This window comes from Sesamum indicum, linkage group LG11 (assembly GCF_026168435.1).
Source record: "Sesamum indicum cultivar Baizhima isolate 11 linkage group LG11, ASM2616843v1, whole genome shotgun sequence".
NCBI lineage: Eukaryota > Viridiplantae > Streptophyta > Magnoliopsida > Lamiales > Pedaliaceae > Sesamum > Sesamum indicum.
Genome location: NC_142667.1, coordinates 10,767,661 through 10,789,737, shown reverse-complemented (window position 1 = coordinate 10,789,737; position 22,077 = coordinate 10,767,661). Strand labels below are relative to the sequence as shown.

The following is a 22,077-nucleotide window of genomic DNA, read 5'->3' as shown; positions in this document are numbered from 1 at the left end:
AGAATGGGAATCTTTCTGCTATTGCTCATCATCATAAGCTGTTTCACTCGAATTTCAGCAAAAACTCGATCGTCGTAGAATGATTGTGCACAAGGGTTTGCTGACATTCGAGTGAAACAGCTTATGATGATGAGTAAGAGCAGAAAGATTCGCATTTTACAGGGAGAGAAGATCAGAGAGTTCCAATGCCTTTGATGAGATGCAAGACAGTTTTCATTCGTACTGAAGAGGATTTTTATATACATAGACAGTGCAGGAAATGGATGTATATAATTCAAGAAAATCAAGATTCTTTAATTTTTTCATCTTACATACTATAACTGATTTATAGATTGAAAAATTCTTTGCTATTTGCATTTCATGGATTGGTTCTCAGATAGCAAATAACTGAATTTTCTGATTATTTCTTAAAGAATTTTCATGTATTTTAACTATCAACCATCATTAATATACTGATTATCAATATCAGGTATGTATAATTAGTAAATTACTGCTATATTACAAAAAATTCACTGATTTTATTATATTAACAAAAAAAAAAAAGAATAAACATTATATAATAACAACAGATATTGACTTCGCCACAATAAAAAATCTACACAAAATTTAATAGCAGGAGCATTTGTTGTGATTATTGAAAGTTCGAATCATAACTTTTGTTATTTCCTAAAATTATTATTTGAGTAATAAAATAGAAGTGATTATAATTTATTAATTATAATTGATGACAATCTCAACATTATTATATTTAATATCATAATTTATAGCTGATGAGATGAATCATCAACAGTTATTATGTCAAAATCAATTATTATAATTTAGACAGCAAGAAGTGGTAATTTGAGGTCAACTCACCTTTAATTATCTAAACACAATTCCACCCCTGAAGCAAGGGGATTGACTTTTTGAGTTTTGTCAAAGTAGGTATTTTTCCACATAAACAAATCTTATATTATTAATTAGAAAACACTTAATTCCTTAATTGTCTTTAATTTGTCTCATGTTAATAAAAATATAACTCCTTTTTTTAAGTAAAAATTATGAATTATTATTAATTGAAATAAATTTATCACAATAATTCTTGTCGGATATCAATATTTAACAACCATTACAATAATCATCTATGATCAATAATATCAAATACACTAAATCAAACCACCGTCTTACAGTAGAAACACCACCTACTATTAAGTAGAAACAACATTTGACACATAAAGTGGAGTTCGAACACATGACCTCTACTATCATGAATCGCAACTTTATCGGTTAATTTAGACCTCATTGGCTAATGAAAATATGCTGCCCGCGGTCAGATTTTTAATCATTTACAATGCTGGCCCGGGTCATTTTTAATGCATGAGATCTTTGCAAGAAATTATCTGATTGATTGATTGATAGTCACCACCTTCTGCTCAAATTCCCTGATCATGCTAACCTTTTGCTATACGCCTGGAAATGTGCTTACTTTCATCCTTCTCCTCTTTCTCATTCCGTGAATTTCCAGCTTTCCAGGTCCACTCCCCATGCAACCACCATTCTCCTGGAAGGCCACGCAGTAACTTGTGCCCGAGAAATCCAGTTCAATGATGTCAACTACCGTCGCCGTCTCGATCAAATCATCTGCAACGGAAAGGTGCCTCGTCGGGACTTAAACCTCTGGGGATATCCAGTTCATATTAGTGTCATCTATTTTATTGAATTTTTTTTGTAGTGAGAATATAAAAAAAACCTTGATAAAGGCTTAGGTAAATTTATTTTTTCTCTTTTAAAATGAGTATCATTGAAGCGAAATGGCTTGTTGAGATCCCTATATTGACATCCGCTAGTGTTTCAACTATAATCATTTGACATTTCTTAAAATTATTGTAGAAATAACAATTACAGTTGAAAAAATACAAAATATCTTTTGGTTGACGCACGGGTATCTGGCTCTTTTTAAGAAGATTCAAGCCCACTGTAATATAATATTCTTATTAGTCTAGTAGTATTACTCTAGACTTCTCTCTTTCAGGATACAATAGTTTGACAATACCGTATAACTCTAACTCACTTTACAAATATTTTAGAGTTGAAAGCTGCACAAGAAAACAACTTTGTTCACTAATATCTCTCTCTTATAGCGTAATTGTATATAAACTATCTTGTATATATGTGTGAATCTCAAAATAAGGAAACTGATGCCTCCTCTTATAGGTGTAGAATTCATTCACTATTTCAATGTGAATCAATGGACAATAATGTGAAAGTTACAAGAGATAGTAGGATAAATGGATAGTAAGTGGATATAATATTGTGTATGATACGGTATAGTGGGATGTGGAATTGAAGAACAGTTACAAATATTAAGGCCATAATCATCCACCAACACCACTAACCAGAAAAATGAAGGAACGTATGTTACAATTTAAATATTAAAATGCAATCATGCTGACACAAATTTTAGTTTAGACAAGACAAGGTGGCTTCTTGGTAAGAACACCTTGCACTTATGACTTTGGCCATGGGTTCGAATTGCTTGGAGGATAGTTGGGCCTCCTTAAGAAAAAAAAACACAAATCTTAGTTTAATTAACGTTGCATGAAGTTACAATCAACGCATTAAACATGAGCGAAACAAAGTTCACAAAGACCTTCAATCTTTTTATTCAAACTATGGCCTAAATCAATCTTATTCAGGCAGAGTTAAAAATTCCTTGTCCAGGTGATAATATGAATTTGGGGTCAAAGGTTGCTTTCCTTTGTCGGAAAGTTGGCCATTTGGGGCCAAAATGCTGTATCCAGTCTCCCTGAGATTTGTAATTAGGAAGATACTGCTTCACCTTGATGCCAGCCCTTTTGCAGAATCCAAGAACTTGGCTGTTGAATTCATCATATATCTGGTATGCATTGGGCGAACTTGAATGCAGCAGTCCAAGTGTGTAGAACACATCCTCCTCTGGTATTACTGCGGACATTCTATCATCCCATCTGCACAAATTTGAGACCTTAAACTCTTTAGGAAATAGCACTATCTACCATAATAAAGCAAAATGCAATTTAACCCCACTGATGTATAAGAAAATGGCCTGTGAAGAAATGCCCCCAGGAAGCTTAATTGTTCTGATTATGAACATAATGGTAAAACTGAAGTCCCAATTTGATGTTATGAATTCAAGTTTCACTAAAAAGTTGTAAACTTACATCTGTATTATTACAATAGTTGGTTAGCATAAATTGATGACTACAGTTGTTTATTTATTAGTAGTTGGTTAGCAAAAATTGATGACTAATGAGTGTTAGGTAATAATATTGGAGAAATGGCATTTCTTGTCTGTTATATTAGGGTCAGTATAATTTTCATTATATTAATTATGGAATTCTCATTAATAGTCTCATAAATCGCGAAAATCTCACTTTTAATTAGTTCATCAGGTCTCATTAGCATTTTGACAGCGAATACTGATGGAAAAAAACACATGCTAAGTACGTGGCCATTATCCAGATGGACAAAAATTTATGGCCATATGCTTAGCACATGCCTTTTTTGTCAAAATCCTAATAAAATTTGATGAATGATTAAGTGAGAATTTTATAACTTAAGGAACACTTAATAAGACTCCCATAAATAATGTGATCAAAAGTATACTGACCCTAAAATACCTCACGAAAAAATGATTTCCCCTAATAATGTAGATGATCGGTATTTGAGAAAGGGGGGGTACTTTTTCCGGTTGAATGGGTAGAAAAGGATGGTGGAGGACTCGTTGAGTTTGGGAAGCAAGGTGGCCAAGACTCCAGCATTGAAATCAGAAATTCGGGACTTGGGAATGAAGAGATTGAGCCATGGATGAGAGTCCAATGGCCCTGTCGGGCTGTCCAAATCTCCAATTCTATGAAGGAAGTCGAAGAGGGAGGTATCTGTTCTGAAGATGAATTCTGGATTGTAGTTCAGCTCCTTAAGCAACGTCTCAAAGTCCTGGAAACAGCAAAAACAACGTTACGTGCATGTCGTCCTGCATACGAAGTTTTCAAAACAACAGTGCACATAATGTTGAAATTGAACAAGTTGTACGTACATATTAATCATAGATAATGTTGGGTGGATAGCAGAAATACCTGTTCGACTACTGCAGCGGAATATAGAGTACAAAACTCTTTAATAGACCAAAATAATTACACAAATTATAAAGGTTACAAAAATCATTAGATATGAATAAATCAAACGAAAAGAATACTGTAGTATCAATTAGGCTCAGATTCAAATCAGATCCTCTGAATACATAAGAGTGTCACACCCACAACCTGATTCACGGTTGCACTACTACCCAAAGAACACCACAAAAGTTTTGTCCCTCGATCACACAGATCTCTCTCTTTCTTGGTCACCGAGATCTTAATCACAAAAATTTCACAAAGAAGGTTGGAGAATAAGAAAAAAGGCTATTCAATTTTTCTCTCTGTTTTTTGGTGCCTCTTAGTTGAGGAGGAAGAGGCCTTTATATAGGATGAAGACACGCTAGATAAGAAGACACGCTAGATAAGGACAACAATAGAGTCATTTCTTAAGTCATTTCGTTGACTAAGGAAGACTCCCATGGAAGTTGGACACCGATTAAATGGTGGAGCAGTCCGGATTGGGTCGAACTGGGTCGTGGGTTGGATAGTGGGCCATCCGAGTGAACCGGATAGTGGGTCTCTAAAACTTGGCCACAAAAAAAATATAACAGATAAAATAATTGACGATGAATGAAATATATATTAATGAGACCTTATCAATGGTTGAAGTCGTCCGGTTGTCGTAATACTTGACCAGTTCAATGGAGTAGAGGATGCCTTGCTTCTTTAACAATGCATCAATGTCGGATTGGCGGGAAGGGGAGGAGAAGGAAGATCTCCACTGATTTGTTGTATTCTCATCTATGATGAGGAAACCTAGCACATAATCTGGGGAATTGCTGGAGATAAGATGTTCTTGGTCTGTTGTGAATATGGAGAAATTACTGTATATCAATCTAACCCATTTTACCTATGGACACACAAGAAATGAAGTAAGCCAACAAAAGGAAGAAATGCACAAATATTTCCAAAATTTAGAGAATATAACCTATAGTTTATTATAGGAAAAAATGCAAGCAACCGCAGGTAGTTTATTATAGGGAAAGTTGCAAGCAATCGTCCCGTGATATTGTAAATAAGCAAATTACTCCATATGAAGAAAAAATAACAATTTTTTCCCCTTTATTTTTTAAAATGCAGCAATTTATCTCTCTGTATTTTTTAAAATGAAGTAATTTACCTCCCTGTTGAGAGAGGTAATTAAACTGCTTCATTTTGAAAAACATAGAAGAATAAATTGCTATTTTTTTTATAGATGGATAATTTACTCGTTTGCAATATTACATGAAGATAAATTATATTAAATCCGTTTATTATATCATTAGTCTCTCACCTTGAGGCACGTAATAAATTGTAGTGGACTGTGGACGACGTTTCATTGAAAACGATGGTTTGACCAGATTGATTAGGAAAATTAGTGAAACCTACATCTCATACTCATATATCAGGAGTTCAGATCTTATAAATTATTACAAATGGATATTATGTCGGCTTATATTACACTGCATTTATAATATATATATATATATATATATAATATGTTTGGCCGGAACTCAAGTTTCCGTTGGATTAGTAAATGATTTTACTTAGATCTATAATTAATATTTGGTAAATAATTTGTGTTGCCCATGACTTGTAATAATAAATTTTTTGATACACATACACATATGTAATATATTGGCCTAGGATCGTCAATATATATATATATATGCTTACTCTTGTTGGTGCTTTCTCTAGGATAATTCTTGCTCTGGTTATGATGCCGAATTGTCCCAGACCACCTAGAACTGCGAAAAATAGCTTCGCTTTCCTCTCTCTAGAGCAAGTTATAAATTCCCCTTTACCTAATCAAAAGGATGGAAAATTTTATTAGTTATAAAATGAAAAAAATGCAAACAACCCTTATGATATCGTAAATGAGCAAATTATCCCTTAAGAAAAAATAAATAATGATTTACTTTTCTATATTTTTTAAAATACAACAATTTACTTCTCTATGTTTTTTTAAAATTAACCAATTTACCTCTCTATGTTTTTTTAAAATTAACCAATTTACCTCTCTATGTTTTTTTAAAATTAACCAATTTACCTCCCTATATAAGGAGGTAAATTACTTCATTTTAAAAAGTATATGGGAGGTAAATTGCTATATTTTTTTCATAAGAGATTAATGTGCTCATTTTCAATATCACATAGGAGTAAATTGCTATTCACTTATAACTGTACAAAAATTACTAAACATATAATTATATATAACTATTCTCATATGCATTCAAAGAGAAAATTTAATTTTTTAGGAGGTTTTTGAATTCGGATTGGATTCATGAATTCTACAAAGATTATTTTATATATCAATTTTATTTGTAAAAAAAATCATATATATAGGGTGTATGTATAAAATAAAATAGATAATGGAACTAGAATCCAATTCTTTCAAAATTCTCTGCATTTTAAGCTAGAACTTTCAATGAGTAATTATAATTTTTTCAATAGTTTGAATTTGAAATATTATATTTTGAGAAAAATGCAAGCAACCCCTTTTTAATATTGTAAATAAGCAAATTATTTTTTATGAAAAAATAAATAGTAATTTACCTCCTTATGATTTTAAAACTACAACAATTTACCTCCCTATGTTTTTTAAAATGAAGCAATTTACCTTTTTAGATAAAGAGGTAAATTGTTTCATCTTAAAAAATATATTGTAATAAATTGTTATATTTTTTTCATAGTAAAATAATTTGGTCGTTTAGAACATCAAAAGGGGTAAATTCCTATTCACCCATTATATTTTATACTTGTACCCGTAATAACGTCAAGTTCAAGAACATTGTTGATCTGAGGGCCGCGCTGAAATGTCTGCCCGCTAATCCCAGCATTAGACAGCGTTCCGCCCACACTCAAGTACAAATAATTCGTCCACGAAACAGGCGCCAGCCCACGTTTCAGCGTTGCCCGCAGCACATCAATCCACAGCTGCTCAGCCCCAACATCCGCATAAAACCCTGACGACTCCTTCCCAGAAACCCTGATCCGGCTCCGGGTTTTATTGAGAGCAGTCATGTCCACCACCACCCCGCCGCGTGCCATCGCTTGCCCCCTCACCGAATGCCCACGCCCTCTCGCCGCCACCGTGAACGGAGGGGAGCGCTCGTTCGACGACCTGACGAGACAAGAAATCTCCTTGACGGAAGACGGGAAAAGAACTGCTGACGGGATTTCGTGGACGATGTTTCCGTAGTCGTTGGAGGCTTTCTTGATGGAGTCGGAATCATTTCGGAGCACCTTTTCGTCGTAGAATGATTGTGCAGAAGGGTTTGCTGAAATTCGAGTGAAACAGCTGATGATGATGAGTAATAGCAGAAAGATTCCCATTTTACAGGGCCTTTGAGGAGATGCAAGACAGTTTTGAATCATACTTAAGAGGGTTTATATGTATATAGTGCAGGAAATGGATATATATAATACAAGAAAATCAAGATTGTTTAATTATTTGACCTTACATACTATAATGTATTTCATAGATTGGAATATTCTTTGCTACATGCATTTGATGAATTGGTTCTCGATTGCAATAATTGAATTATGCTTAGAACATGTATTTCTATAATCAACAATCAATATAAAAAATAAATTAATACTATTATAGACAGTTATTATATATTAAAATAAATCAACACCTATATATTGGTAGGATTCAAATTCACGATGAGTTTCATCGACTAAGTCTTGTAAAATAGCTTACGATGAATGGAAGTAGAGAAATCTAGCTAGATCATGTTAAAAGGGAAAGAATGAGAGCTAGTAATTTTACGTGATTGTAATTGTTTGATCTATATCTTAATTGTAGCTGATTATTGACTCAACAAATCAATAATTATCATAATAATCCAAAATTTTCAGAATAGTGATTTAAGGCTGTAAATGATTTGAACCAAGTCGAATATATCATTATGCAAGTTGTTTGAATTATTATCAAGCTTGAAAAATTACCTCTGAATTTGGTTTGAGTATATATTAATTTAATCAAGCTCAAACGAGCTTTAATTGAATCAAACATTAATTGAACCTGAGTAAATTGATATTTTTAATTTTTTTTATTTATTTTTTTTACACTAATTAATTGAGCTTGGAAGCTTATCAACAAAAACGACATTATTTAAAGTTTGGTTTTATGGATTAATATTCAATTAAAATTGTGTGATTCGATTTATTTTTCGACCCTAATTACTTAAACTAGAATTTACGGCAGCGCTAGCTATATATAATTTGCATGTATTAATTAACGTTTTTGCCATAGAGATATATTTGACACTTTTATTAACTTAAGGTATGTGAAACAGCAGTAGTACAGGCTAATTAATCATTAATTAAGTTTGTGATTAATTCTTCTAACAAACGATTCAAGTAAGCATATTGTAATATCATATTGTGAGGGATTTGCGTGGAACTTGGAAGGATATACGTATGAAAATCCTAGGCAATCAGGAAAAATATATATATATTTGACATGCATTCGATACATAAATTAATTATGAAATCAAATGAATAAGAAATTAAGGTTGCGTTCAGGATGAGATACTCATGCCAAAAGAATTGAAACGAGGACTTATAATCTATATATGCATAAATAATTAATTATATAGTCAAATGATAATACATTTGATGCGTTCACCCTTTATATATACATATATTTTATTTTTTTCAAATGACGTGAGATTCTCATGCGAAATAAAAAATGACTTTTACTTTTGATTGGTAGTCAATTTACACATATATTGACATTACACCTAACAAGTTTGACAAATTGTGTGAATATAATACATTAGGGGCCATGACACCTGGTTCAATTAGTGAAATTAGAGTCTCTAAGGGTAAATTACATTTTTTGTCTTATAAGTAAACCTGTTTTTAATTTTAGTTTCACACTCAGGTCAATTCGCACATTTAGTCTCATATGTGATTTTTCTTTTTTTTTTTTATTTCAGGACCAAAGGGGGGATTCCATTAAAAAATTAGACTAAATGTGGATTTTTCTTTTTTTTTTTATTTCAGGATCAAAGGGAGGGTTCTGTTAAAAAATTGAGGCTGACGTTAAGTTTTTAACGAAATCCTCCCTTTGGTCCCGAAATTTAAAATAAAATCCACATATTGGACTAAAATGTGCGAATTGACATGAATGTGGAACTAAAATTGAAAACAGATCCACTTATAGGACCAAAAATGTAATTTATCCACTTGATGGATAGGGCATTTGACAATGGGGTAAATTATATTTTTGGTCCCCATAAGTGGACCTGTTTCTAATTTTAGTCCCACACTCAGGCCAATTCCCACATTTAGTCCCATATGTGGATTTTTTTTTCAATTTCAGGACCAAAGGGGAATTCAGTTAAAAAATTGAGGCTGGCATAAATTTTTTAACGGAATCCCTCCTTTGACCCTGAAATTGAAAAAAAAAATCTACATATGGGACTAAATATGCGAATTGGCTTGCGTGTGAGACTAAAATTAGAAACTGGTCCACTTATGGGACCAAAAATGTAAATTTTCCCTGATTCTAAAGTTATGATTTTGAATTCTACCAACTTATGGGATCTCATTCTATTTGAATAGTATGAGTTATTCTATTTTAATAATGGGTGTTGATTAAATATAGTTATTTGATATTGATTAGTATATGTTTGTTATAGCTCTCATAATATTAGACATAGATATTTAATATTAATGATGTGATCGGCTTTATGTCAAAATGTCGAAACTGAATATATTTTAGGGTAAGTTACGGCTACCTTGTCTAAATTTTGACATAATTTTAAATATATCTTTCTGTTTAAAAAATTATAAATGCCCCCTTAAATAAAAAATAATTATGTAACCCCTAGATGGTGAGGTAAAAATTACTAATTTACCCTTGCAAAGTTCTTTTTTTTTTAAAAAAAAAAGTGTTTGAAAAAATGTTAAAAATTCTGAGGGTAGGTAAAGTAAATAATCCATATAGCATATTAGTCCATGAAAATATTTCATAAAATTATAAAAATGTATACAAAATTATATTCTGAAAAAGTTATTTTGGGTGGTTCACCATAAAAATTAGATAAAAATCTAACGAAAATTAATAGAATAAGCTCATTATTGTACAAGCGTTAAAATTAGGGGTATATATGTAATTTCTCAATTTTTTAAAAAAAAAGGTGATTGTAATATAACCTATGTTTTATGATTAAGTGAGAAGGAATATCATGTTGTTGATCATAAAATTAAACATTGTTATTACTGAGTACAAGTGATCACAAGCGTAGATAAAAATTGCAAATAAATATTAATTGCTAATAACCAGATAGATGCTTGCCATGGCTTATATCTTTTTGTTGAGCGTCTCACTGGTCTTGTTTTTAGACAATAAATAATTTTATTTTTAAATAAATTTATTTAAAGATCGAAACACAAAAAAAAGTATATATTTTTTAATAAAATGTATAATTTAAATTAAGAAATTAAATTAATACCACAGTACAAAAAATAATATAGTAAGTTCATTTTTAAAAATTTAAATATTTATTAATATAAGTATTAATGAACAATAACAACAATATCTTTTAACTAATTTAAATATATTTTGATAAATTATTTACTATAAGTAATTTAAATTTTATAAATGTATTTACAATTTAAAATTTTAATACTTTCTTTTACTATTTTTAAATTTTAAAATTTTAAATCAAAATATCTTATTATTTTTAAATTTTGTTTTTTTCTTAAATCAATTTTTAAATTTATTAAAAATATAAAAGAAAAAAATTGGGCGACGGCCAAATTAGCTTAGGTGACTGCTACAACGCTGTCGCTCAGAGATGATCAGGGCGACCGCGACCCCCACGTCTCACCCCTGTACCTTTGACGACGTCATCACTCTTGCCGCCCTCTGCATTGGGCGGTGCGAGGGGGTTGGGGTGGGGAGGGGGGTGGGCTTAATTTTGTTATTTTTTATTTTTTATAAATAAAAATTTATATTTTATATTTTATAATTATAGATATAATGTATATCAAAATTGATTAAATCTTAACCCTTAATAATTTAGTTGTAACGGTTGAGATGTATTGATTAAATTCTAAAGCTATTATGCTATCAAACAAATCCAACGATCATGAAAATAAGAAATAATATATAATAGATAAGGATATAATGGTGTTTTGACCGCAAATTAATGTTGTTATCTTCAACTAACGGTGAGGGGCAAATGTGTTATATTTAAAAAAAATAGAGGAACTTTTTTGCTTATTTTTAAATCATAGGGAGACTTTTAGCTGAATTTTGAAAACACAAGGTAATATTCAATTTGGCCGAATGTATTCATCTGTCATTACTCTAAAACGCGCGGGATGTTCACAGTATGAAAGGCACATCAGTCGGAGTTGCAGCGCCTAAATCAAGCGAGAGCTGAATCATCAACTCAAGTTGGGGAGGCTGCCGGGATACTGGCAGAGATTATGGATCGAATGGTTCCACCGAAAGTCATCAATTTTGGGTGGTGAATCTGTCACAAGGCTCCTAAATCATCGCTAGACGAAGAGGAATCCAACCGAATCAGTGCCCATTATGCAAAGAGGGAAGTGAATCCATCCTGCCAATCCTGTTGCGGTGCTCTTTCACCCGACAGGTATGGGCATTATCTAACACCCCTGGCCTTGGGCTGTAGTCTCCCTCGAGCGAAACCACATCTTAATGAATCATTTACCAAAGGAATTACTTTATGCGTTGGTGTCCAAATCCAGAGCGACGTTAAAAAGGAATTGCCAGGAAATATTTAGCTTTATACAAATGGAGGAGTGACTGGTCATTTTCGATGTGTATAGGATCGCGTTGCTAACTCAAGTTTGAAATTAATGAAGAGAAATGGGTAAAATATAGATATATATTACTGGGTCAACCCGATAGCAACGCTCATGGGTGATGGATCTATTTGTATCTGGGTCAAGTGGGCCGGGTCCTTATTAGTGCATTCAATTGGGTCGACGTTTATCACACATACAATAGATCTGTTCAAAGTGTTTAATATGTAATTTGCCCTCCAAAGTCAGTGTAATTGTGCTCTCTAAACGTTCGGAAACTTGTCGGGCATGTTTTTTTAAGAGCACACTTTAACTCAACACACATGAACTTGTATTAGTAATTGTGAATTAAAAGATTATTATATATTAGATTATTGGTTCATACGAAATTACACTTTTCGCCAATTCTTTTTTAAAAATTATATTTGCATCTCTTTTAAAAAAATTTATTATATCATTTTCGTTAGTATTTGAACGAAAAAATACAGAAGTTAGCAAAATATTTACATAAATTTTTAATTTTATTCATCTTCAGCATTTCATATAATTTATTGATGAATATAATATAGTAATAACTTTATATTTGTAAGCGGATAAATATAATATATATATAGTCAAAAAAGTTTAACCATAATAAAATACTATTCCCAAATTATTACTGCTGAGTAAAATTAGCAGTTGATGAGTAAAAAGACAGCTATGTTGTTAATAATTAATTTATACGAAATGCTGAATGAGACATATAATTATAAATTTATGTAAATTTTTTTAAATATCAATATTTTCCATCCAAACTTCATGAAAACGGTACGGTTATAAATGAAATTTTTTTGAAGGGGTGTAAGTATAATTTCAATTTTTGAGGCCATCTAATGCCATATTTATGATAATTTTGGTCCCAGACCATATATAGAGAAAATAATTATTTTAAACATTAACTTTGAGATTTGATAAATATTTCAAGAAAATTTGAAAGATTTCTATCTAGTTATTCGATTTCTTATCCAATTTTGAATAATAAGTTAAAATGAGTCCAGATTAATGAACTCTTTATTAGGGTTTAATATAATTTATTCATGATAATATTATAAATAAGTAAATTATACCCTCTATCGAAAAAAATATCAATTTATCTCTCCATATTTTTTAAAATAGAGTAATCCACTTTCCTGTCTAAGGAGGTAAACTGCTTTAATTTAAAAAATATAGGGAGGTATTTTGCTAATTTTTTTTTATCATAGGAGTTTAATTTGTTCATTTGTAATATCAAAGAGAGTTGCTTGCAGTTTTTCTTTTTTTATGAAAGACGTTGGTAGTTCTAAATTAAGTGACATATTATTATTACAACATTCAATACACGATACATTAATATCTCTAAATTATTATAAAAATCTATATGCCGATGATTGCGATTCAATTTTTGAAAATTAATTGGAGAAAATGAAATTAATGCCTATATGATAATAGTTAAGAAGGAGGTGAATAATCACCACATTAGAAGAATTATAACATTTTAATTACAGTTAATTGCCATGAATAATAATAAATAATCGTAACATTTTAACTACAGTTAGACACATTTTATTATTAATAAAAAATATATATTTTTTAAAAAAAGAGATAATTACACTACCATCCTTTACGATTTGATGTAATTAATTACACGTAGATCTCCTGTGACGTTTATATTTGTCCAACAATTAGATTTTTTTTGTTAATCAAAATGTACTGAATTGTAATGAAAAAAATCGAATAAAAATTCAAATTTATCCACCAATTGACTTGTTACTAACATAATGTAGGTAAAAAAAAATAATTCTGATCAAACTACCCTTATTATAAGGGTAAAGATGTACCTCCTCCGTTCATTAATTAGCATGTGAAGATGTATAAGAATAGTTTAGTTAGAAAAGATTTGTGTGACTTGTAATAAATTAGTAAGAGGATAATACGAATATTTATTTAACTAATATCAGCAGATTAAATTAGTAAATTTTGATTAATAAAGTGATATATTTATTGGATGAAACAAACGTTATGAAAACTATATATAATTGGAAAACACAAAAAAATTATATCATAATTATAGCAAATAGCAGGAAGAAGAGTGTATAATTATCCCTTGAAATAATATCATCATAACAAATATATATTACATGGAAATCATTGCACCTATCACATTAAAGTTGATAGATTAATCATACCTCTAATCACTAATCACGTGTTAACTTAGCAAAATCATTATGCACCCAATCCAATTACTTTAATTTATTTGCAATCTTCCGTTTTCTGTCTTGTGTGGTTGCACCGCACGCATGCAGAAACCAAAAATCATTATGTTGTTGGAATCATTTCTTCGTTGCACGAATGTCTAAAGTGAAATATACTTATATAACAATTTTAGCAAAAATACTTAACAAGAAAAGAAAAAAACAATAATTTGATTGCATCTACATATCTCTTTTTAGCCGCCTTGCAAATCAAATTCGTGGACGACATCATTAGCATGAGCTGTTATAAAAGAGACAGCTATGTCTTTCACTATGTTAGCCCTGCACGAATAATCATCATTCATGATGCATGATGACCAGAATTCTTGCAAATTGCAGCTAACATATATATATATATATATATATATGTATGTATGTAGGCACCTTGTTGCATGAAAAATGAGGAACAACAAATAAGCGGCTTGTCTGTCTCTGTACGATTCCAGTATGAACAACGAACCCCATCCCGGCAAATAAAATTCTAAAGTATACCAACTTGAAAACCAATCTGCATAAAAGACGACAACTCTTTATGAAATCTGGAAAGCATCTGTAAATGTTCTAGAAAAAAGGTGTACTTCTTGTGGAGTTCTTTGAGAATGCGTGTGATTTTAAGTCGGATGTATAAAAGGAATTTTCTTTTAGAACATATGGAAAGGGAGCCGCACGATTAGATTAAAGGAAAAAATGCGAGCAATTTACTCGTAATATTAAAAATTAGCAAATTATTTTCTATGAAAGAAATAGCAAATTTATTTATTTATATTTTTAAAAATACAATAATTTACCACCTTATATTTTTCAAAATGAAGCAATTTATCTTTTTAGGCATGGAATTAAATTGCTCCATTTTAAAAAGGATAAATTGCATAAAACCCCCCTGTGTCTTCAAAATTTAGTTAAAAAAACCCCTTATGTTAAAAGAATAGGCAAAAAACGACATGTATTTTTTAAAATATTGCATACTCTCCTCTTTTGTTAAGTCAGCCTACGTTCACTTTTTGCTAAATTGTTCGTTATCCCCTTTTTATAACAACCATTCAGCTCTAATCGTAAAAAATAAATGGTTCAATTGTTTTATTATTTTAAAATATATTTTATTATTTATTTATATATTTATATATGTATATATTTTATTATTTATATTTTTTATTATTGTATGGGATCGAAAATGCAATTTTTTCACTTATTGACATGATCATTTTGAACGAAAGTTTATAATTTTCTTAAAATTTGAGTTGGACTTATTAGAGACATCAAAGGAGTCAGCACAACAGTACTCACACAAACTTATGATTGTCTTGATGAGAAAAGTTTCTATCTTATTGAAATTGAGAGTTATGAACTTTCTTCGCCAAATACAACAGCTTCAAAATGAAAAGGCACATTTAGTATGAGCCCTTGGTCACAGCGGATAACTCGGAAAGCCCTAAGATGAGACGGGTTGGCTCCTGTTGAATATATATGTTTCATTGTATTTACTGTCCCGTATTTTAGGGGGTGGCAAAACAAGAGCCCTAAATATAGAGATGGAAAAAAGTACCTCGAATTTTTTCTTTTGTAATTGTAGGACTCTGGCCACCGAATTTTTAAAACCCCCACCCCACTGCCCCCTACTAGGCCACCACGTTCTCCCCCAATCCCCGTCTCCATGGACGTCGCGTTGCCTCCTGAGGCCAGCAATGCCGTCACCCCCTTCTACTAGGGGACGGTGGTGGCGTCGGGCCAGATTGGGGATGGATTAGGTAGGTGGATAGCCGATTTGGGGATGTTTAATTTTTTATTTTAATATATATTATATAAAATAATAATATTATTTTTATAATTATAGACATAATACAAAATTCTATCATTTTACTTTTTTTTCATGCAAGTGCTTACATGGAAAATTTAATTTTGAATACTTTTTATCATCCCTATATTCAGGATTCTTATTTTGCCACCTCTTAATATACGGAACAGTAAATATAATTAAATATATATATATTCAAATGAATTAAATTTATTGACGCTACTTAAATTGTATGTGAATCATCAATTCATAATACATTCATCATATAATTAATTTTAATTTAATCAAAACCAACATGAACTAGAAATTCCATTAAGATAATAATAATAAATAGAAGCTAAATAAAAAATATAAAGTAAACAATAAAAATCATTTTTCCATTTTCAACCGAATTCTCGTATCAATGAACAGACTGAATTGATTCATCACTTTGAAACTCCAAATTCCTAAAGATAAAAAAGTGTAAGGGCAAATATTCCCATTTATCTCACGGGTCATTGTTGTGCTTTAAATGTCAAAATTATATCTATATATATATTATATGTATGTATATAATAAAGAGCAATTTGATTGCACCTACTGATCTACATATCTTTTTAGCCGCCTTGCAAATATAAAAATTGTGATAACGCGACACAATCATTAGCACGACCTGTTATAAAGGGACACCAATGTTTTTCACTATAGCGATATATACATATATTATATATATATATGTACTTTGTAGGTATAATCATCATCATGACCAGATTGCTTGCAAAATTGCAACTGATATACGCACCCTTTTTGCATAAGAAATAAGGAACAATAGATAACGGCTTGTCTCTCTATATATTTTTACCCCGTGTGAACAAATTTTTTTTCCTAAAATAAAATATGGACAATAAAAAAGTATAAGTAATTTACAATGTGAAATGCATTATTTAAAAAGGAAATGACGAATATTTTTAATATATAGTGAATTTTGAAATAAATGTATTTTGTTGTATGAAGTGGAATTGAAATTAATTATAATAATAAAATTTATATACATTATATTAAATATTTACTTTTAAAAAATATAAAAACTTACTATGTAAATTTTTTGGTATTGCCAGCATTTTCCATCAAAACCTAACAAAATGGCATAATTATAAATCGAGAATTTTCAAAATAAGTGCCAGTATGACTTCAATTTTTTTTTAAAAAAAACGATAATTTCACATTTTCAAAAGAAATTCATGCAATTAACCCCTTTTTTTTTTGGGAAAAGAGTTAGACTCTTGATAACAAGTGTGACTTTAACTAATTAATGCATGCCTGGAATAGCTAGACTATTCATACAAACCTACTTATTCTGCAAATCTAAATCCTATGCTCAACTCATGATCATACATCAGAGTAGGCTATTGCAGAAGTAAAAATCCTCTGGCCCGGAGATAAAATCATTCTTGGATCGAACTTGTTCTTCCTTTCCAGAAAAGTGTTCCATTTGGGACCATAATGCTCCATCCAATCTTCCTCGGATTTGTAGTGGGGAAGATACTGTTTGATCTTGATTCCATCCTTTTCACAGAATTCAATTATTTCATTATTTAGTTTATCATACTCCCCCGGCTCCTCGGCCCCACTCGACTGCAGTAGCCCTAAAGTGTAGAAAACATCCTCGTCTGGTGTGACAGCAGACATTCGTTCATCCCATCTGCAAACTCAACATGTTACCAATATTTTACAGCTAAATTAAAGTAAAAAATACGACAAAAGACCTTCTAACACATTTTCGAGCCACATTAATAAATGTACATGGCTTTATTTTTTTTGATTCCAAAAAGAACATTTGTCGCGTTAATGCGTGACACAAAAATATGGCAAAAGATCCGCACAGAAAAAGTGAAGTTTGAGAAAGAGTACTTCTTTCTGTTGAGTGGGTAGAAAAGGATGGGCCCTGAGGTGCTGTTATGCCTCCCAATTATGTCGACGAAAACGCCGGCATTGAAATCCAGTATTCGGGATTTCGGGACGAATAAATTCAGCCATGGATGAGCTTCCAAGTGATTATTCTCGTCGGAAGCCGCGCTTCTCCCAACTCTACCAAGAAAATCAATGAGGGCGACGTCTTTCTTGAAAACGAAGCCCGGAATGAAGTTCAAATCCTTGAGCAACACCTCAAGTTCCTGAAATCAAACCAAAATTATGAATTTGTTATTGTATATCTTTTATGAAAACTAATCAACTAATTAAAGTACCTGATCGATATAGTCGGCAGTCTGATCGTCATAGTATTTGACGAGTTCAATGGAGTAGAGGAGGCCTTTCTTGGATTTGAGTAAAGAAGCGATTTTGGAGCGATCGGAGGGTGTGTAGAAGGACGATCTCCAGTTATTTGGAGGGCTCTGGTGCGTGATCAGGGAACCCTCCACATAGTCTGGAGAGGGATTGTCGACAGTGCTGGAGATGAGGTGTTCTTGGTCTCTTGTGAATATGGAGAAATCACTGTAAAGCAATCTCACCCATTTTGCCTGTGCGAAATTACATATCATGAATAGCCAGCTAGCAATATTACACACTACACGCACTCATGGAAACACGATATATGTTCTTACGTACTCTTGTTGGTGCCTTGTCCAGGACAATTCTTGCTCTGGTGATGATGCCAAACTGGCCAAGCCCACCAAGAACTGCGAAAAAGAGCTCCGAGTTCATCTGTTGGGAGCAAGTGACCAAGTCCCCTTTGCCTATATGATGGGAAAATTCGTATATGAGTAATTCAAAGTGTGTGTATTCCTATGCCTAATACCATACAATTATGATAACAATACATCTAAATTACTGTTTATTCACAGTTTAAAATTTTATTTTAATTTAACTGAATATATCATTCTCTCAATTAATAAGCATAAAAATTTCAATTTTCCCTTATATTATTATTGATGATTAACTGCGCATGCACTACATGTGATTCTACTTTACTAATTAGAAACAATATTATTGTTTATATATAACTAAGATATAGTTCGATGTGCTCAACTGTGTTAAATAATATTAAATAATGCTCTTCTCTATGAGTTTAAATTATTAGATTAGTTGATCGTTTAACATGACGTCAAAGTTAGGCCGGAAAAAAAGTTTTGTGTTGGGTGAATCTTATTGGCTCCGTTTAAAGGAAAAGAAAAAGAAAAGTTAAGATATTAATATTAAATAATTAAATTTTTTATTTTAGTTTGAATTTAAATCTAAATTTAGAAATATGACAACCTCAATCTCTTTTGCAGCCTATGACATATTCTAAAACCAAATTGGCTTACACCTATAATTAAAGATTCTATCACTCTCGTGATAAATCAGACAGACTGGTCAAGGTCTGATATAGTTCTATATGTTGTTGTGTTCTGTACCTAACACGTGGTGTAATATTACAATTGAAAAATCTTACCTACAAGATCTCTCAACTGCCCAAATGGGCCTCAAGAGCATAAATATAAACTGGTTCCTATATTCTTGCAAATATCATAAAAAGAAAAGTACTTTACTGTAGAAACTTGTGAACGTAGGTCCACAGAAAATGCTGATCCTAATCCTAAATAAAGTTCCAAAAGCGACAATTTTATATGTTATACTATGTAATCTGGTTCTGTACCTGATACCTAGTATTCTCGATGGTATGCATGATCATGTCTATTTACACAACGAAAGAGAAAGATGCAAACACATGATTATAGTACCAGTAATAACATCCAGTTCAAGAACATTGCTGATTTGAGGGCCATGTAAGAACGACTGTCCACTGATCCCAGCATTAGAGAGTGTCCCACCCACACTCAAGTACAAGTAATCTGTCCAAGAAACGGGCGCAAGCCCGTGTTCCAGCCCGGCCCGGAGAACGTCGATCCACATCTGTTCTCCACCAACATCTGCATAATACCCTAAAGAGGGGTCCCAAGAAACCCTTACTCCAATCCCATTTTGGCTCAGGGAAGGCATGTCGACCACGACACCGCTACGGGCCATGGCCTGCCCTCTAACGGAGTGGCCACGGCCTCTGGCGGAAATGCCGAACGGTGTGGAACAGTTGTTGGAGAATTTGATGAGATTAACAATGTCATCAATTGATGAAGGGTAAAGAACCGCAGAAGGGCTTTCATGGACAAGATTTCCATAGTCATTAGAAGCTATGTTGATGGAATGGGGATCGTTACGGAGTCTAGTGGCAAGATCGAGGGAAACGATGTCGTTAGGGAGTGGACTAGTGAACTTTCCCAAGCTGCACATTGAAATACAGCTGAGAAGGATGACTAGAATAGCAACATGAGAAGAAATGAGACAAGGGTTTGGCATTTTGCAAAGTGATTAGAGGGAGAAAGGGGTTGGTGTTGTGTGTATGGAAGAGATGAAGATGAGGGTTTATATAGAGAAAAATTTGCATGAGGACAGAGATCTTTGACATGGGGTGCATGAAATAATTAGCATAGATACGAAAGGACAAGCTGGGCTTGTAACATTTCTCCATTTGCTCCAAAAGTGAGTATATTCTCCTCATAAAGATTGAAAACCAAACCAGCTGTGTTCACATTTCATTACTTTGGAATTACAAGAAATTTACACTCTTGCATATGTGTATTGCCCTCTATTACCCTCCACGCTCCACCAATTGGAAGCAAGCTAGTATTTTATTATATATATATATATATATATATAAGTATAGAATGTTTTGAGATATATAAATCACTCAAACTTTTCATTTATATCAAATATGGGACATTTGTCTTCATTATATAAATATAATGTGTGTATGTGTGCGGTGCATTGGTTTCTTTCCCAATTGGGATGAAGCTATGATGGCCACAACTCATAATTACGTACGCCGCGAAGAATCTTTGATGTTAGCCAATTTAGATTTGACAAGAGCTATTTATGTATGAGGACAGTGTTGAGGGTTAAGATTCACAATTAATATGCTGGAAAGGAATTGGGAAAGCAGCAACAAGATTTTCTTTCTTCATTGTGAGATCATCTTTGTAGGTAGAGGAGGCAACACCCAAATCTCTAAAGTCAAATTCTAACTATCATTACCAAGCCCGTGTAGCTAGTCATAAAAAAATTCTAGAAATTATTGATCGAACCGAATTTGGTTAAATCGGAATTAATCATATGATAAGTATAAAACATTTATTGTATAATTAGTGTACAATTTAAAGATTGTGATTAGTTATACAACAAATATATTATACTTGCTATGTGATTGATTTAATTCGATCAAACTTGATTTGAATAAAACATATACTTAAGGTTTGAGCCCTCAATTTTCTCCATGGTTGCATTCGAAATGGAGAATGTTAATACCTACACGTTGGTGGCTTAATTGCAATTCGGATCCTATGATTATTAGGGGTTAGCATTTATGTTTAATTCGTAGAATATATATAATAGAGAGTAGTGTTAAGGATATTAATATTAAAAAAATGATAAATTATAGCCATCTTTTCCCAAGTTTGGTATAATTACCAATATTCCTTATTGTTTAAAAAATTATAAATATCTATTTAAATAAAAATAATTATATAGCTCCTAATTAAACAACGAAGGAGAAATTACTACTTTGTCTTTGTTGATTTATTTTATAACAAAACAGTGTTAAAAAAATTAAAGAAAAATCTGATGGTGGGTAAATTGAAAAAATACATAAGGCATTCGTCAATGAAAATAATTTGCAAAATTAAAAAATATTATATAAAACTATAATTCATCATCCAAAATGATGTTTTGTCTTTACCACAAAAATTGAATAGAAACCTATAAAGACTAAAGGGTAAAAGTCATTCTTAAACGAACATTAAAATTATAAAGGTATTTGTAATTTCTCAAATTAGAAGTAGTGTATCACACCTACTTAAGAAAAGACCTAAATAACCCCCTTTCCAAGACAAAATAACACTTGGACCCAGGATTCACATCCCCAGCTTCGGGTCGAGTCACTTGGTCCAACCCGTCACATCGACCGTATTGAAGCCCGCTCCAAGGACTTGAGATCTTGACCATACAGTGTCTGACAGTTCAAGGCTTAAAATGATGCCACATGAATCAAGCATGTACAGACATATGGTCCTATAAA

The 22,077-nt window shown here is 31.9% G+C and overlaps 2 protein-coding genes across 4 annotated transcripts; both read right to left on the bottom strand.

The window, feature by feature from the left end:
• Nucleotides 1-2,536: 2,536 nt before the first annotated feature.
• On the bottom strand, nucleotides 2,537-7,546 carry LOC105173822 (cytokinin dehydrogenase 3). Of its 3 annotated transcripts, none has more exons than XM_011095703.3 (5): nucleotides 6,899-7,545; nucleotides 5,811-5,938; nucleotides 4,747-5,004; nucleotides 3,701-3,954; nucleotides 2,537-2,966 (listed from the first exon to the last, which is right to left on the bottom strand). In XM_011095703.3, exons 1-5 carry the CDS (start codon nucleotides 7,509-7,511, stop codon nucleotides 2,672-2,674), a joined length of 1,548 nt encoding a protein of 515 aa, XP_011094005.2. In that variant the 5' UTR covers nucleotides 7,512-7,545; the 3' UTR covers nucleotides 2,537-2,671. The 3 variants fall into 3 exon arrangements, with proteins under 3 accessions (XP_011094005.2, XP_020553289.1, XP_020553288.1); XM_020697629.2 differs by having other exon boundaries at nucleotides 2,835-2,966; nucleotides 3,639-3,954; XM_020697630.2 differs by lacking the exon at nucleotides 4,747-5,004 and having other exon boundaries at nucleotides 6,899-7,546.
• Nucleotides 7,547-17,127: 9,581 nt separating this feature from the next.
• On the bottom strand, nucleotides 17,128-20,340 carry LOC105173624 (cytokinin dehydrogenase 3). The gene is made up of 5 exons (XM_011095435.3): nucleotides 19,691-20,340; nucleotides 18,576-18,703; nucleotides 18,215-18,487; nucleotides 17,880-18,142; nucleotides 17,128-17,670 (listed from the first exon to the last, which is right to left on the bottom strand). Exons 1-5 carry the CDS (start codon nucleotides 20,301-20,303, stop codon nucleotides 17,358-17,360), a joined length of 1,590 nt encoding a protein of 529 aa, XP_011093737.1. The 5' UTR covers nucleotides 20,304-20,340; the 3' UTR covers nucleotides 17,128-17,357.
• Between the last annotated feature and the right edge of the window lie 1,737 nt (nucleotides 20,341-22,077).